Here is a 17,739-nt window from a genome sequence, read left to right on the forward strand (position 1 = left end):
GATAAAGTAACTCAGCCCACCGACATACTCTGAATATTTTACAGTGCTACTGATAGCATTTCCGTGAATGCTACTGAGCCATTCCCTCCCTTTTTGCACCCCTTGTGATTTGTAAGAGTGAAGCAGTGTCTTCAAGAAACATTAAAGAGTAAACTGGCAGTAACAATGTCTAAACTATGTGAGTATTTTTAGGCCGAGGCACATAGATTTAACAAACCCAGTTTTAGAAACTTTGGATATAAACCTAAGAGTAACAACTTCCTTGAGCATCAAGGCTTAACATCAACAATGAAACCTCCTGGTTATGAAGCATCTGTTAAATGGGCCTTGAAGAATACTTGACACTTGTTAATTTTGGATAGTGTGAAATTGTGTGCTTTTCCATGTAGGGATTTTTTTGTTTGTTTAGCATTTTGATTTATTTTTGTTAGGAAAAGAAGTACAGTAGCCCCCTTATCCGCAGGGGATATCTTCCAAGACACCCAGTGGATGCCTGAAACTGTGGATAGTAGTGAATGCAATTGCTGTCAATTGGAACATGTTTCTGTTCATGTCTTCCACCCACAAATTTAATTCCTTTCCATCTTAACTAAGCCTTGAAAGAATGTGTAAATGTACATTTATATAAAGTCTAAGTCAGTACTCCACTTCTATCCTTCTGGGTCAATGACTTTTATCAAGTGCCTTCAGCAAGGACCCTTCTCTAGCATCAGTAAGTGCTGTGTCTTGTTGAGCTTTTACATTGTGAAGGGTTTGGAGAAAATCTCAAATGACTTGAAAGAGACTGGACAAGTGGCTAAAATGTTTGAAGTAGAATATATGAGCAGGAATTATATCACCTCAAACAGAAGACAAGAGATGAGAACAGAGTGCTTCTGCCAAGATACTAGGAGGGACTTTTGTCTCTTTTTCATGTTGCTAGGAAGTAAAGGAAGGAGACTCTAGGGATGGTGAGAACATGGGGTTTGGAGTCACAGGGTCATGGGTTTGATTTCCTGCTTTGCCGTTTACTAACTGTTGAACAAACATATTTATAAGATCTTCCAACAAATATTTATGTTCCAGATACTGAGGATATGGTGGTTTAATGAGTCTCATAACCTTCCTAAGGCCATTTTTTTCTTCCATTAATTGGAGTTAACATATAGTACCTCCCCTGTTAGGTTTTTGAAAAACACCCATCAGCACATATTCTTCATACTGTGCTGAATCAAAGTGATAACCCAAAAATGAATTTGATGCAGGCCCTGTCCTCAGTTACCAGAGAGAGGGACCCAAATGTCTTGAGTTACCCTGTGGGGAGTTCTAGAATGACCTCTTGGTGGAGGCAAGGAGGCCAGGCTTTTACATGTTACTGCTATTTCTATTAGCTAGTGAGCACAAGCTAGGCCTCCCAGGAGGGAATGTGATCCTGGATGAGTCAGCCCTCTTCCAGTCCCGATAAGGGTTTAATGTTGGCATTACTTCCAGCAGCTGGGGAAATGAGTCATTCATTTCCAAAGAGATCTGGGTGCATCCCAGTGTCCACTACACAGCTGCGCAGCCTTGCTAGAAAACTTTGGAGACAGATACTGTAGTCTGAATCCCTTATTTTATGCATATGGCAACTTGAGCTCAGACAGAATGAACAATTTGTCCATGGATCAAAAAGATACAAAAAGAGCTGAGACACAAATCAGGTTTACACATTCCCATTCCAGTCCCCTTACCACTTCCCTATAAATGTCAGGATAGCAGGATAGACAGATGGATGGAGCAGGGTGTGACCAGATTGCAGTTGACTTTCTGTCCACCGTAGACCTTAGAAAACAATTTGCTTGGCATTTTTTTTTTGATGTATTAACAGGTATAATATGATCATAACCTACCACATGACCTAACTCCCCTCCTACTTTAAGTATTCATTAAACTGCAGGGAAAATATATCAAAGTATATGAATAAATCATCATCCAGAGTTGCTCCCTCGCTAGGGGAAAAGTAGGAACTCATCATTCCCATGCAGACAGATACTGTGAAAGCAGTAGAGAAGGCAAGTAAATATCTATCCACTCAGTATGCCTGGACCACACCCTCTACCAAGAGGACACCTTTTGGAATAACCAGATAATCGAGGCACAGTGTTCTTTGAGCACCTGTAATGGGCAAGACATTGTGCCAAAAATTGGGGTGAATAACACATGTGGAACTTGCACCTTGACTTGCCTAGTCTCATTCAGACAAGGCACACATCTAGGAAATAAAATAGCAATACCATGCCCTGTAGTGTATTATCTCAAAGTGCCCGAATGAATGGTAATAAAGGATGGAAAGAGGAAAAAGATAATAGCAAAGTTTTATTGAGCACTCACTACAGACCAGGTATTCTCTTAACCCTTGAGGTGGGCATTTTTATGAACTTATTTTCAGTTGAGAGAAATAAAGTATAGTGAGGTGCAGGAACTTGTCACACTCACACTGCTAAGTAGCAGAGGCAGGTCAGCTGGCCTCAGGCCGTTGTGCGTAACTACTTCCTCATCCTGCCTCTCTCTAGATGCTGTTGAGGATCACGGCCTGCTGGGTACCTTTGGTTGGAGCTGTAAAAACGATAACTTCCCACTTGCACCCAGGACAGGCTCATTTTTAAATGCAGAATTCAGAACCATCTGCTTTCAGCTGTTTCTTACATACCAATGATTTTTACAATGAATGAGGTCGTATGTGACCTCAGGCAAGTTATTGACCTCTCTGTGCCTCAGTGTCTTCATCTGTAAACTGGAAAAATAATAGTACCTATGTCACAGGATTGGATGAAGACTTAATACATGTAAGATACGTGAAACAGGGCGTGACGTAGTAAATGCTCAGTAATTTCCCTCGAGAGTTCACTTGTGGAAGCCTTCATCAGAATGGCATGCCAGCAGGGACTTGTTAAAGGACATGGGTGGATGCAACGCTCTGGACTGGGTGTTTACTGCTGCTGTGGCATGAGAAATCCCCACCCCCATCCACTCCCTTCCTTCCTGTTATTCCGGGACAGAACGTTACCATGGCTAGCTTGCAGCTTCTGCTGATGCAAGGAATAAGATTTGCTCTGCTCACGCAAACTCCAGTTTCTCCCAAACAATCTTTTACCTCATCACATGTTAATCATTTATAGGAAAGCACTTTCTGTAAATCACTATTCAGCCAAAATCTGCACATGTAGTAGCTATAGAATGGTGTGTGTGCAGGAGATTGAGTGACAGATATTTAACTAATCTACCTTCATAATCATGTAAGACACTATTGACTGGAAGGGAATACTACAGGAAAAGCAGAATCTTTCTGTTCTTGAATATTGAATTCTCCTATTCTGAATTCTTGTTTTGAATATTTAGAAACATATTTTAGGGAAATTTGTTTTAATTACTTGATAGTTGTACATATGGGTTCTAATATTTAGTCCTTTTTCATAAAGGGGCCATCATTAATGTTTTCTTATAATTCTTGAGGGTCATCTACTCAAAGTGTGGTCTGAGGACAGGTGCTTTTCTACAAACTATTACCAGCCTGCAAAAAAATTAACAGAACTTGGGAGTTAAGCACTTAGAAACCTCAGTAGCAATTTGATACTGCCACCAGGACATCTAAGCCTATGATCAGTGGTCTTTTGTTGAACAAGCCATTTTGAGTGACAAACTCAAATGGCAAGTCACATCTGGTGGGAGTTGCATATTAGTCCTATGAAGTAAGATCACATATCAGTAATGTGGGAGAAGCACTGCTCTGGGAGAATATTACACAGCTCTCTGGGTTGACTTAAAATGTGGTATTTTGCTAGATGTTCTTCCATTAACTGGTCCTGCTGTTAATTGCTATATTAGCACTAGTGAACATTGAACTAGAAAAGCATAATTGCTCTTCACTAATTAATGCAAACTTGTAAATAGTGTTTTAAAAAAGATGGCACTTAGAAGCAGTATGGACTCACCCACATTGGCCTCCATCAGCCCCAACTATTACGAGTGACAGATACATTCATGACTTCTCTCACAGAGATTCCATGAAAAATATGTTTAAAAGGAGTAGCAGATCATAGTCTATTTCTCATTGGAACCACTCTTCAATTCCCATGAAGCCTTTTGTCTGATTTCCATTAGTCCTATCCTGATACTTTTCAGCCCTAAACATATGGTCCTATTTGTATTTTCAAGTATTAGTGAATGGTGGGAACAAAGTGTACTCTTAGCTGATACCTGCCCTTTCTCACTCTTGCTAAAAGGTCTCTTTTTTAAAATAGGAAAATATATTTGTTGATCTATCAAGGATGCCCCCGAAGACGCCAATAAAAAATGAACCAATTGACTTATCGAAGCAAAAAATCTTCACTCCAGAGAGAAATCCCATTACTCCAGTTAAGCTTGTCGACAGACAGCAAGCAGAACCATGGACACCCACAGCTAACCTGAAGATGCTCATTAGTGCTGCTAGCCCAGACATAAGGGACCGGGAGAAGAAAAAGGGACTTTTCAGACCCATTGAAAACAAGGATAATGCATTTACAGACTCTCTACAGGTAAACAGGCTGTGCTCTTCAAGGCTTTTATAGAACTTAAAAAATATTACTTGATCATTAAAAATTCTCAATTTTTCAGCTCTTATTGAGCCAAAAGCAGTATTAAACTGAATATCTTTTCATTTATAGCAGAATTCTTGCTATGTATCCTATTTTTCATAATGAATGCTTTCTTCTCTTCTGTCTGATACTTCCTGGACCAGAACACATTTAAAAATGATAAAATATTTTTTAAGTAATGATATTTAATAATTTTGATTTAATGAAGGAATTTGGACTTTTTAAAATGCTCCTGTGAACTATAATTTAGCTCACATTTTAAAGGTGATATTAATCTAAGTATTTTTCATTTGGGAAATTCCATTATTCTCATATATGTTTAGTTTGTTGGTTTGGGGTTTTACTAAAGTTAAGCCATCTTTAAATTCCCTGTCCTGTGGGGAACCAGAGCTGTTGACAAATAAGCAGCATATGTATACTTTTTTAAAAACTTGATGGTCAATAATTTTCACTCTTTCGTCAAACTTTTTCCCAGACTTGGTAAGAAAAGTTTCTTGCAGATTTGAGTGTTCTTAGCTATTTTTTCTCCTTTTGGTGGATTTTTTTAAGCTATAAAAATTGCCAAAATGAAGAAATTGGTAAGGGATAAGAGAAAAAGATGTCCTGAATTATAACTTATCATTAATAAAACAAAATTAATTTAATCCACTATACATATCAGTGGAGTGATAGAACTAACAGATTGTTTCATGTAACTAAACACAAATCATACAGCTTTGAGAGTAGTTTTTACATGCTTAAAGCCAAAAAAATTTCACAATTCCTTTTTTAAGTCTGGGTTATTCTTCGCTTCCTTTCCATTTTATATTTAATGTTGGAAGCACAAGGAGCTTGGGTTTAGAGGCCTTGGGTTCAAAACCACTCAGGGTCTCTGCATCTCAGTTTACTCATCTGTAAAATGGGAATCATGGTACCTGCCCTGGTTTTATTAAGTTTTATTCTAAAAACTAAATAAAATTAAGTGTGCTTTTTGCTGTCAAAAGCATATAAATATTGGTTTTGGTTTTTTTTTAATTTTCTTGACAAAAATATAGCAAAGTGAAAATCACCCAACAGGAATTGTTACTGACCTCTTTCATAAGGTGACATTATTGATATCTAACTTTGGTAGAACTAGTTGTTTAACATGGCCCTAAAACAAATTAAATTTTGGGGTTTTGTACCCAAGCTTTATAAGGAGATTTTAACTGATCAGTCACTAGAAATATTCACCACTACTTGGAAGTAAATACCTTGAGTGGCCATAAAACAAGCTTTTAATATCTTTTTAAAATTGGCCTTTATTACCTTTTGATACACTATTTGATCATATAAAATACACTTACCCTATGCAATACTTTTAACCCCCATAAATCTACCTCTCAGCCCAAAAGCCAGAACAATACTGTTAATTGACATCTGCCTCCCCAACAAAGCAGTCACTCTCCTGAATTTGTATTTGTCGTGTTCCTATATATTATATTGCATAGATTGGTTTGGTTTGGTCCTTAGGCTTTGTAAAATTGAAACTATATGTAGTATACAATCTTCTGAGACTTGCTTTTTTCAATCAACATACTTTGTTAAGATTCATTTGCATTTTTGCATGTAGCTGTAGTCCTTTCATTTTCATTGCTATGTGGGATTCCACTGCACGAATACACCACAATTTATTTATCTGTTCTCCTGTTTATAGCTGTTTGAGTTGTTTGCAATTTAGGGCTAATACGAAGTACGCTGCTATGATATTCTTGCTTATGTCTCCGGGTGTACATATATAAGAGTTCCCTAGGACAGGGGTTCTTAAAGTGTGATCTGAGGACCTCATGTCCACAGAGTCTTACAGGTCAATGAGGTCAAAACTATTTTCATAATACTAAGACATTTGCAATTTGAATTCTCATTTTCTCCCAAGTGTATGCTGCAGTCTTCCAGTAAGTATCCAACGTGGACATTGCAACAGATTGAAAACGAAAGCAAACACAAGAATCCAGTTCTCTTCTATTAACCCAGACACTAAATAGGTTTGGGAAAAATGTATAAAACACTAACCTTTTTCTCACAAAACATTTTAACTGTCTCAGTTTTAGTTTCTAATACAGTAACTCTCTGTAGATAAAACCTACATAAATAAAAAGCTCAGTAGGGTCCTCAGTCATTTTTAAGAATATAAAGGGATCCTGTGAGCAAAACATTTAATAACTACTGTTTTGGGTATATACTTATAGTAGAATTGCTAAGTCATTGGATATGCAAATATTCACAAGATAATGCCAAATTGCTTTCCGAAGTACTGTTTGCTTCCACCAGTAATATATAAACATTTATTGATCCACATCCTGACACTTGAAATTGTTAAATTTATTACTCTCTGCCAATCTAGTGGGTATACAATTTATATGTTTTTGTGGTATCCATTTGCTTTTCTTTGGTCACTTGGGAGGTTATGCTTCCTTCCACATGTTTGCTGGCTGCCATGTTTTTCCCACTTCTGTGAAATGCCTGTTTGTATTCTTTGCCAATTTTTACTGGGTTGTTAATCTTTTTCATATTGATTTGTTGCAATTGATTATATATTCTTGATACTAAACTTTTGTCAATTATATATGTTACACATATATTCTTTCAGTTTGGTGATTGTCTTTTCCCTTTATGTTGTTTCTTTTTGATGGACAGAAGTTCTCAAGTTTAACATAGTCCAATGTATACATTCTTTCTTTTAAGGGTAATGTTTTTTGTGTCTATTTAAAGAAATCCTTCCCTATCCCAAGGTTAGAAAATTATTTTCCCATATTTTCCTCATTTAAAATTTGCTTTATTTGTTTAAATCTTTAATGGTTTGGAATTGCTTTTTGTGTCTGCTGTGAGTCAAGAATACATCTTTGTTTTTCTATATGTATAATCAGGTGTCCCTGCACCATTTATTCAGGAGTTCTTCCTTTCCTCCCAGTTGGCAGTGCTACCACTTTCATATGTCAAAGCTGCATTTATATGTATGTCTGTCTCTGGACTCTTTTCTGTTCCGTTGGCCAATTTGTCCATCCCTACTCCAATACTCTATTGTAATTAGCATTTGTATCAGGTGAAACAGAACCTCAACTTACTTTTCTTGCTTGTATGGGCTATTATTGGCTCTTTGTTCTTCATATATACTTTACACTGGATTTAATTTTAATTCCATTGAATCTGTAGATTAATTTGAGAAGAATTAACCTTGTTATGGTACTGAGTCTTTCTATCTAGGAAAATAGTATATCGAAGTTTTAAATATCCTTCTTTAAGATCTCAGTTTTAGTATTTTATGCAAATAGATTTTTGCTAGATTTATTCCTTAAAACCTTATCATTCTTATTGCTTGTTTAAATGATGTCTTTTCGGTTCATTTGCTGTTACTGTTGTATAGGAATGCAGCTGATTTTTTTAAATATATTGTCTCATATTCAACTACCTTGTTAAATCCTGTTATTATTTTTAATAACTTCTCTGAGGTTCTTTTCAGTTTTTTATGTGAACAATCATATATTGTCTGCAGAATGAAAAGTTTTACTTATTCCTTTCCCGGCCCTGTGCCTCAATTTCTTTATCTTGTCCTCATGCATTGACTAGGATCTCTAGTAAGTGATAATGGGCATCTTTATCATTTTCCTGATTTTAAGGGAAAGTTTCCAAGTTTTTCCCATTAAGACAGATACTTGCTGTTGTGTTTTCATGAATACACTTCATTGAAGAAGTTCTCTCCTAGTCCTAATTTTCTGAGGGCATTTTTGGAAATCATGAATGAGTGTTAAATTTATCAAATGCTTTTTCTGAATCTATTAAGATAATCATATCACTTTTCTCCTTATATCTGTCCATTAAAAAGCCTTTTACTTTCTTGGGGCTTGAATGGAGCCCCTTTCAAATGTGGGTTGATGGTACAAGGATGCTAGTTTAGTATACTTGCAAATGAGAAATAATAAGATTTAATTGCCCTAGTTCAGCTTCATCAACCTTTGGTCAACTGTAAAATGTAAAACAATTTGGTGACAGGATGCAGGCCAGTGCATCTCAAACTTTCATGTCGATAGAAATCACCCAGAATCTTCTGACAGGGCAGATTCTGATGCAGCAGGTCTGGGATGAGGCCTGAGATTCTTTGTCTCTAACAAGCTCCTGACGATGCTGATTTCATGGGTCCAACAAGCACACTAGTAGCAAAGGTGTAGCTACCTAGAAATGACTACATTTTTTATTTTTCAAACTTTTAAGTAATACACTTAGCCTCAAATTACAAAGGAGAAAAAATTTAACCTAGACAAAGCAATAGGTAAAACATACAGAAAATTATATTAGGAAATGTATTTTAACCAGAATCTAGGATGGTATGGATTGAGATGTCCCCCCAGTTTGCCAATACCAGCCATTGCAATTTCTCCATTAGGATATTAACCGTGATGTCTTCCCCTCCCTTCTCTCTGCCCTCTATAGTTTGTTATTGTTGGGAACAGTCCTGTGGAAGAATTTGAAAAGCAAAGGCCAAGCAGAAAACAGAAAAGTTTAGGACTCCTGTGCCAGAAGTTTCTAGCTCGCTATCCAAGTTATCCCTTGTCAACTGAGAAAACTACCATCTCCCTAGATGAAGTTGCCGTCAGTCTTGGTATGTATCATGAGATTAGTGGGAAACTGGTTTCCTTGGGCAAGCCAAAGGCTTCAGGCAGCGTGAGCCCTCCAAAAGGGTGAGCAGGCAGAGCCTCCTTTGTTATCATTGAATTTCTCTTCATTATGCATAGAATTTCAGGGAGTCTTCTAGACCTGAGAGCCAAACAAAAATTCAGTTTTTTTAACCTTACAAAATATTTTCATAAGAGGCAGTATTTTTATGTGACTTACATTACAAACTGGTATTTCATATTTTAAATTCATCTTACTTCAGACAGACTCAAGAAATATTTAGAAACAGCCTGCTTTTGATTTTCAATAGTGCTTCCAGGAGATCAGAACTGGTGTCATTTCAATTAAAGCAAGAATTTGAGAGCATGAGCATTATGTTTGAAACCCTATACCAGGATCTTCACAGCAAGCCCGTCAAACTAGAAAAAGCACATTTGGACATAACTCAAACAGCTAAACCTTATAACAAAGAGGAATACATGTGTTCACGTGGCAGGAGTATGTAATGTAGGATGGTTGTATTGACTGTAAGTATGTATGCAGCTGCTTCAGCATAGAGACCCCTAGTGGACATGGATTGCAGTTGGTTCCAGGATGAACATGCTGTTGACAATCATTAAATAAGCAAAAATCACAATGATTTGATGATGTCAGGGTGTCCCCTTAAAACATTGGAGGGTTTTACATACATACAGAATAAAACGAAAACAGTTCTGAAGAAATTAGCTAAATAAATAAAGGATGGATTATAATTTTTGTTTGTTTCTTAGTTCTACTTCTTCCATAGCCCAGAAGAATATGTGCTAGTAGATGAGGATCAGTCTGAATTATTCATGCTCATAGCTAAAAAGATTTTGGTTGTTGGAAACTGAGATGATGAGGAAGCAGTGAGTTACCCTGGGAAGACCACGGCCTGGGCTTTGAATCAGTTAAAGCTGGATTCGAAGCCCAGCTCTCTTAATTTACAGGCTGTAAGAGCTTTAAAAAGTTAATTCACCTTTTGTTGTCTACAGTGTAGGGACTATAGCACCTACCTGGCAGAGACATGGCAAAGCTGGGGGCAATGTCTGTAATGTGCCTGAGTCACTGCGTGACATGGATAGCTCTATTACTACATGGAACAGTTTCTACTCAGCTCTTACTAGAATACCTCCAGCCCGCCGCCCCCAGCCATCCCATCAGCCTCTACAGCTAGGAAGAGGAAGTAGAGTGCTGGAGTTCAGGAGCCATTTTGGAACCCAAAGGTATAATACAGTATTCTAGGATTGGTGGCATTCGATCAAGGAAAGGAAAGTAAGCCAGCCAGACAGAGGCATGGTGAAGAGCCAGTGAGGCACACTGGGGCTGGAAACTAGTCTCATGGAAGATGAGGGTAAAATGACAGATTGTCTGGTGTCCTCCTTGGGGTTCATGAAGCCTACTTCCTCCTTATACCCAGCTTCCACCAAGCGTCTTGCACTGATGTCACTGCAAAAGACAAAAGATTAGATATTAGAGGGCTGTGTTACAGGTCCCAGGGAGGACTCCCCTGTGGGCTACAGATCATTCTGCAAATCCCTATGTTACAGCTTCCTGGATCAGAACTCCAGGGATTTTTAAAATCCAACAGCTCTCCAATGCCTCCTGATCACCCAGACCTGCCAAAGGAGCATGCCATATCTCTTCATGTGAGGTTGAAAAACGGGATCCCTTGCTGAAAGCTATTTCAGTGGTGACTGTCCTTTGGGGTTGAGTCGAAACTTCCTGCTACATCCCAGGGTAAAATCTACAAGACCAAGGATGTGTAGAGCATTCAACTTGCACTGTTTCTCAGATTCTGGTGCTATGTAGATTTGACATTGATGTCATGGGTAAGAATTTAAAGAACTGGGAGTGACTTTAGTAAATGGAAAATAGCAAAGCCTAGGATACTGGGCTGAGAGTTGTTCTTAATAAGTTGCATTGGAAACTAAGGGAAGCATGGCAACTACTGGTAAATCCTTGACTGTATAACTTAATGCCATGATGAGGATTAATATAACTACTTGAATACAAAAGAAAAAGAAGACTGAGTGCCAGGGAAATACTTTCTGACAGAGTAACACATGGGTCTTGAGACCTGTGAAATGGAACTTTTTAGTGCACTAGCCGGTGGACAGTTAAATTCAGTCCAGATTGAAGAGGTGAGTGAATGAGAAGCCAAGCAGCCACCACGTTGGCATTCACCAAAACCACCTACTGAACACCCAGTGTGCATATTAAGCATAGTTGTAACTCTCCAAGTGGTCAGAAGCTTCTTTTATTTTCACTTCTTAGGATATCTAGCCGCTAGATGGAGACTTAATAGCTAGTTATCAAAAACAAAATAACAAAACAGGCGGGCATATGGCTGGCCCTGGGGTGTCTCAGTTGCATTCACATGACATTTCTAATGGGAAGGTTTATAAAATGTTACACTCTAAACAAGATGTGTTAATATATGAAAACAGACTGGAATAAAGAAGCAGGCAGTTTTGGACAAGGGGCTGCCGACTGCTCCTGCCAGCACCTCCCGGCAGGCAGCTGGCACCGAAGTCTGAGCTTCTAAGGGTAGCCAGCCTTTGAGGGTCATGAGCAGAAATGTTCTGATTGACTGTGAAAGGCCTCTTCATGCATGTGATAGAACTTCTCTCAGCTCCAGAGTTCTTATTGTAATTAGGTATGTTTCTCATGTTAAGTCTTTGAAGGGCCAGCAGCTACATTCACTGAGTCTGCCCTGATTATATAACAGCTCCTGGCAAGTGAAAAGAAAGAGGGCATCTTTGTAGCTAGGCTGGTTTCCTGCAAGATGCCTAGAGGCTTTTGCTATGGATACTTAGATGAGAGCAAAGTAGGCCATGAGTCCAAGGGCCTGTTTCACAACACAGTGAGTCACAGACATGAGATTTTTAGAATCAGTTTCTACTGTGACCTCTTATTGCTAGCAGGGATTTGGGGTGTCTCCAATGCCATGCAAAAGGTGTTTACAAAAGTATTTATTTAAAATGGACGCCAACTGGGGACACTTTACATGGATGGTTGCATCTAATCCTCATCATTTTATGCAATAAATACTAAGACATAGAAAGGTTAAGTAAGGGATAGATTAGGGATTCAAATCCAGGCAGTCTGACTGCAGGGCTCCCACCAAACTTAACTTATGTAAATACTTTTTTTTTTTTTTTTTGAGACAGTCTCTCGCTCTGTTACCCAGGCTAGAGTGCCATGGCATCAACCTAGCTCACAGCAACCTCAAACTCATGGGCTTAAGCGATCGTCCTCCCTCAGCCTCCCAAGTAGCTGGGACTACAAGTCCATACCACGACGCCTGGCTAATTTTTTCCATTTTTAGTAAAAACAGAGTCTTGCTGTTGCTCACGCTGGTCTCGAACTCCTGAGTTCAAGTGATCCTCTCACCTTGGCCTCCCAGAGTGCTAGGATGACAGTCATGAGCCACTATGCCTGGCCAATATTTATTTTTTTTAAGAGATGGGATCTTGCTCTCTTGCTCTGTCACCCAGGCTGGAGTCCAGTGGTACAATCACACCTCATGTGATTTATCCTGGATCTTTTTGAGGATTGGATCCCAAGAAGGAAAAGGAAAAATAATTTGTTGCTTTCATCCTTATAGGTTGAACTTGCTGACCATCTATGCTTGCTGGGCATTACATTGGGCATGATGCAAAGTAGTTCACAGGCATGGTCCAGGCCCTCAGGGAATTTATACTCAAAAACATTCATGTGTGTGAAGTCTGTTGGCTTCTGTTTTTCAAACAGGTGTGGAGAGGAGACGTATCTATGACATTGTAAATGTGCTGGAGTCACTGCATCTGGTCAGCCGGGTGGCCAAGAATCAGTATGGCTGGCATGGACGGCACAGCCTGCCCAAAACCCTGAGGAACCTCCAGAGACTGGGAGAGGAGCAGAAATACGAAGAGCAGATGGCATACCTCCAGCAGAAAGAGCTGGACCTGATGGATTATAAATTTGGAGAACGTAAAAGAGATGGCTATCCAGAGTCCCAAGATCCACAGTTATTGGATTTCTCTGAGCCTGACTATCCTTCTTGTGAGTTCATTATAACCTCATGAGTAATGGCAGAGAGACAGCAATAGTCTCTTCTGAAGAGTTTCACTGCTAAGATGGGAAGTGCCAGATTGACAACCCTGGAGGGAGATGTCCTCTTATCTCTCTGCTGGAGAAAGGGAGACAGATGGCTCCCAACTGGGCTGCCCACTCGACCTCACTTGAAACCTGTCTCATGGCAGTTCACCAGTGTTTGGCATGTTGGGACCGTCGATCGCTAACAGCGCTCCCATTTTAGATTGACAGCCCCATGCTGTTTTCTTTTGTGAGACATTAAGTAAAATTTACTTTGAAGAAGTGATCTGTTCAAAGAATTTTATCTAATTGTATATTGGAATAGACTACTTAGAAAAGGACCCCATTTGCAGAAAATGTTGATAAGAAAGATAGACGCCCCCTGTTTTCATTTGGTGCAGAAATTTTGTTCATTTCTGCATTGTTCTTCCCTTCCAACTCATATTTATCCTCTTCTTTTAGTCATTGATCTTCTTCGTTCTTACCCTCCTCCCCGTTGCTTAGATGACAAAGTACAAGTATCACACTCACATTTCATTTGCAAATGCAAGAAATAGGAATGGAAAGAAAGGGGGGCCTGGTTTTCATTAGATTCACTGCCTCATGCCTTTTAGTTCCACCCCATGAGCCAAGACTTATCCTAATAACCAGAGAAGACAGCCATCTGTCGGGGACGGTGTGCCTGCCCTCCACAGGAGCACACATCTAATCAGCCTGTTTATGTGTAGTTTATTTATTCATGTGTTTCTGAAAAGAAATGGGAGAGGTGGGCACCAACTATGCTTAGGGTATAGTCTAGATATTGTGGGCACAGAGAAATAAAAATGGAGTTCTTACCTTTGAGAGGAGAGTTGATGTTCTGAAAATAATTCCATATCCCTACCCTGTCTTTTTATCCTACATTAATCTTTTCAAGAAGTTGCTTCAGAAAAACTGCCACTTGTGATTCTATTATGTAAAGTATAAGTATAAAGCATTGAGAGTGGTTTCAAATATGCATTTCAGAGTTTATGTGTACTCTAGAGTAATACTTTTATGAGCCACAAGAAAATCCAGCTCATTTCTTTATGTGCTGCCTTTTGGGATGTGTGTCCAGTAGGCTTCTGCCTATAAAGAGGGTGATCTTTCCATCTGCTGGTAGAGTTAGATTTGGCAAATGCAAGGACAGTCTTTCTTGTAGAAAATTATAGATTTAAATGCTTTTGTTTCATTCCATTTGTAGCATCAGCAAACAGTAGAAAAGACAAGTCTCTGAGAATTATGAGCCAGAAGTTTGTCATGCTGTTCCTTGTTTCTAAAACGAAGATCATTACTCTGGATGTGGCTGCCAAAATTCTGATCGAAGAAAGCCAAGATACCCCAGACCACAGTAAATTTAAAAGTAAGAATCTTCACCTAAATCCACTTGTCAGCATAAAAAGGGCGGGATTTCAAATGTTGATATTTTCTACCTCTGAGATAAAAGTTATATAGAGAGACATGTACTCCTTCCTACACTCATAAAGGTTTTCATTGCTGTGAGAGGTAAGTTAGTCAACATACTAGAATCCCTCTTTTTTTTTTTTTTTCTGAGACAGAGTCTCGCTTTGTTGCCCAGGCTAGAGTGAGTGCCGTGGCGTCAGCCTAGCTCACAGCAACCTCAGACTCCTGGGCTTAAGCGATCCTCCTGCCTCAGCCTCCCGAGTAGCTGGGACTACAGGCATGCGCCACTATGCCTGGCTAATTTTTTCTATACAGATTTTTAGTTGGCCAGCTAATTTCTTTCTATTTTTAGTAGAGACGGGATCTCGCTCTTGCTCAGGCTGGTCTCGAACTCCTGACCTCGAGCGATCCACCCGCCTCGGCCTCCCAGAGTGCTAGGATTACAGGCGTGAGCCACCGCGCCCGGCCTAGAATCCCTCTTAAAGCCTGTCACATGTCTTCCCTGGATGGTTCCAGTGGACGGTGAGAAGCAGAGTGCTGTCCTGAGAATGCTGGTCAGGGAGGGTGTGAAATACTTTGCATCCAAGACAGAATGTCTGAGTTTTCTTTCCCCTTTTTTCCCCACCCCCTGCATACTCTTCTGAAGGGTGGAGATGAAAGTTGTCTAAGGTAAGACCCAGAGGAATGGCCAGGGTAGGGTGGTGGGACAGGGCTGCTGGACAGGGAGAGAGTGCCTGAGCTTCACGCTTAGTGTGTCTTCCTCTCCCGTCCAGCTTGGATGCTGAGCCAAGTGCCCTGGGCTGCTGGTAGCCTGTTCAAGCCCCTGGAAGCCACGAGCTGAACATTCTTTAGCTTTTTTGTTGTTGCCAGCTGGAATTATAGCCCCCCTGCAGGTGAAATGACTAGAAATCCAGCCCTGTCAGGACTGGGAAGCAGAAGGCTGCAGCTGGGGTGAATGCATGTCGTTTCTGGATGATAAGCAAAACTCCTTTCATCTTAGCCTTGAGGTCAACTGGGTTTCCTACCTGTAAATTGATTTCTTGAATCAAAAATACTTTGTGTTCATCATCTTGCCTGTTTAATGGATTACCACCCCTTCTGAGTTTTTTCTCTAGTAAGTGCATATGCAGAGATCTCTCCCAAAACCCCTTAAGATTCAAGGGATGCCCAGCCCAGCCCAGCCCTTCCTACTGAGTGGCCAGAATGCCAGGATTTTAGGTGAGGAGCTGCCTGTCTTATCCACAGTTATACCTTATGACCTTGAGTCCTGGCCATCCTGTGTGCCCAGGAGTGCAACCTGGCAGGAAGCTGTGGGGAATCCCTGTTATTTTCACAGACCAGCTGCCTGGTGGAGCTGGTGCCATGATCTCCCGCAGGGCAAGCTTTTGATGTACTATATCAGAAATACATTTACTAAGCCTTTAATGACAGCCCATTTCCTCCCTTGGTGTTTTTGCAATCCCAGTGCTCCCTGCTTGTCACCAGGTGCCTCTTGTAAGAGGTGTGAAGTTGTGGAAATGGAATGACACACTGACCTTCCCTTGGTATGTGTCTTCAGATCCCGCAGGTACATAAAATCCTGGGTGATTTCATGACAGAGTCATTGGTCTCCTCATCCCACCCCACTGCTTTCTTCTTGAGGTTTTTATGGTGGCTGAGAAAAGTTACCTGTCACATAAACTAAAATGTAATGGTGTTGCAGATGGCATGACCATAATTGTGTTTTATATCTTCAAGCAAAGGTACGACGCCTCTATGATATAGCCAATGTTCTGACCAGCTTGGCTCTGATAAAGAAAGTGCACGTAACAGAAGAGCGAGGCCGTAAACCAGCCTTCAAATGGATCGGGCCTGTGGACTTCAGCTCCAGCGGTAAGGTGGCGTCATTTTGCTAGGGACCTGTTTCATTTATAATCCCCGTTTCCTTCTCTAAATCATACATCTACTACCCAGTGAGACTGATCTCCTTGTTTTCCCATAACCCACGTCACGTACAAAATTAGACTAGTGACTTCGCTTTTGGAATAATGAGCATTAGCCTAAAATGGTGTGTGCTGGTTGGCTCATTCACAATAGGAAGGGAAACACTGAAAGCATGTCATGTGGGAGTTTCTGTAACTACAAAATTATAGCTTTTTAGGTTTTTAAGTTTCGTTCCAAAGCTTTTTCCTGGAAGTTTGGGACTGAGAATTAAAAACAACACCTCTTTTGAACACTGGTGGTTGTTTCTATGTTAGCAGAATAAAATACGGTTTTTCTCTGAAATTCCAGATGATGTAAAATTACATCAAATAACCATCACAAAACTAATACGGGGTAACTAATATGTGGTAAAATTGTATCTAAATATAGTGTGGATGTAGTGGACACCTTTGTTGTAATTTATTTAAAAGGTTACAGATGTCAAAATTTTACTTAACTGGATTAAATTACTTAAGGGCATTATCTTCTACTATGTCACAGGTAATATCTGAGCAATCAGGGAATAGATCCTACACACCAACTGTTTTACATACAGCTCGCTGCCTGGGAAAAAGCCATTAAAGCTATTTTTAAATTACCCTTCCAATTTTGGTGTTTGTGGTATAAATTTGTGCCACTTAACCCGGGCTTATAAAAGATACCGCTCTCCACCTCACTTTTAACACATTATTCACTTAGGCTCTAGATGAAACCACTTAAAATCAAGTATAACTAATTCAACCCAGTAAGTACTTGGTGTGGGCGGTTTGCTGATTATTATACCAAATGCCATGAGAGATTTAAGATGTGGGTGACACTGGCCCTGCCTGCATGAAATATACAACTTTGCCATTTTCTGCTTCTTTGCCTTTGGCTTCTGTTTTTTCACATGTGAAGCCCTCTTCTTTTTGACACAAAAATATTCTCAACATTCAAGATCTGGCTCAAGTGTCAACTGCTATGTGAAATTTTCCCTGATCACCCAGAGCAAAGAGTGTCTCCTCTGAACCACTGCAATTTAGTATTGTGCTTG

The 17,739-nt window shown here is 39.8% G+C and overlaps 1 protein-coding gene across 2 annotated transcripts in view; it reads left to right on the plus strand.

Moving 5' to 3' along the window:
* E2F7 (E2F transcription factor 7) overlaps positions 1 to 17,739 on the plus strand; it is a 38,317-nt gene that overhangs the window by 1,486 nt on the left and 19,092 nt on the right. For both annotated transcript variants that reach the window (XM_045553321.1, XM_045553322.1), the window contains exons 3-7: positions 4,260 to 4,535; positions 9,042 to 9,210; positions 12,999 to 13,289; positions 14,545 to 14,703; positions 16,482 to 16,616. In XM_045553321.1, the coding sequence (XP_045409277.1) occupies positions 4,260 to 4,535; positions 9,042 to 9,210; positions 12,999 to 13,289; positions 14,545 to 14,703; positions 16,482 to 16,616 (1,030 nt within the window). The remainder of the gene's footprint in view (positions 1 to 4,259; positions 4,536 to 9,041; positions 9,211 to 12,998; positions 13,290 to 14,544; positions 14,704 to 16,481; positions 16,617 to 17,739) is intronic.

This window comes from Lemur catta, chromosome 6, assembly GCF_020740605.2.
Source record: "Lemur catta isolate mLemCat1 chromosome 6, mLemCat1.pri, whole genome shotgun sequence".
NCBI classification, from domain to species: Eukaryota; Metazoa; Chordata; class Mammalia; order Primates; family Lemuridae; genus Lemur; species Lemur catta.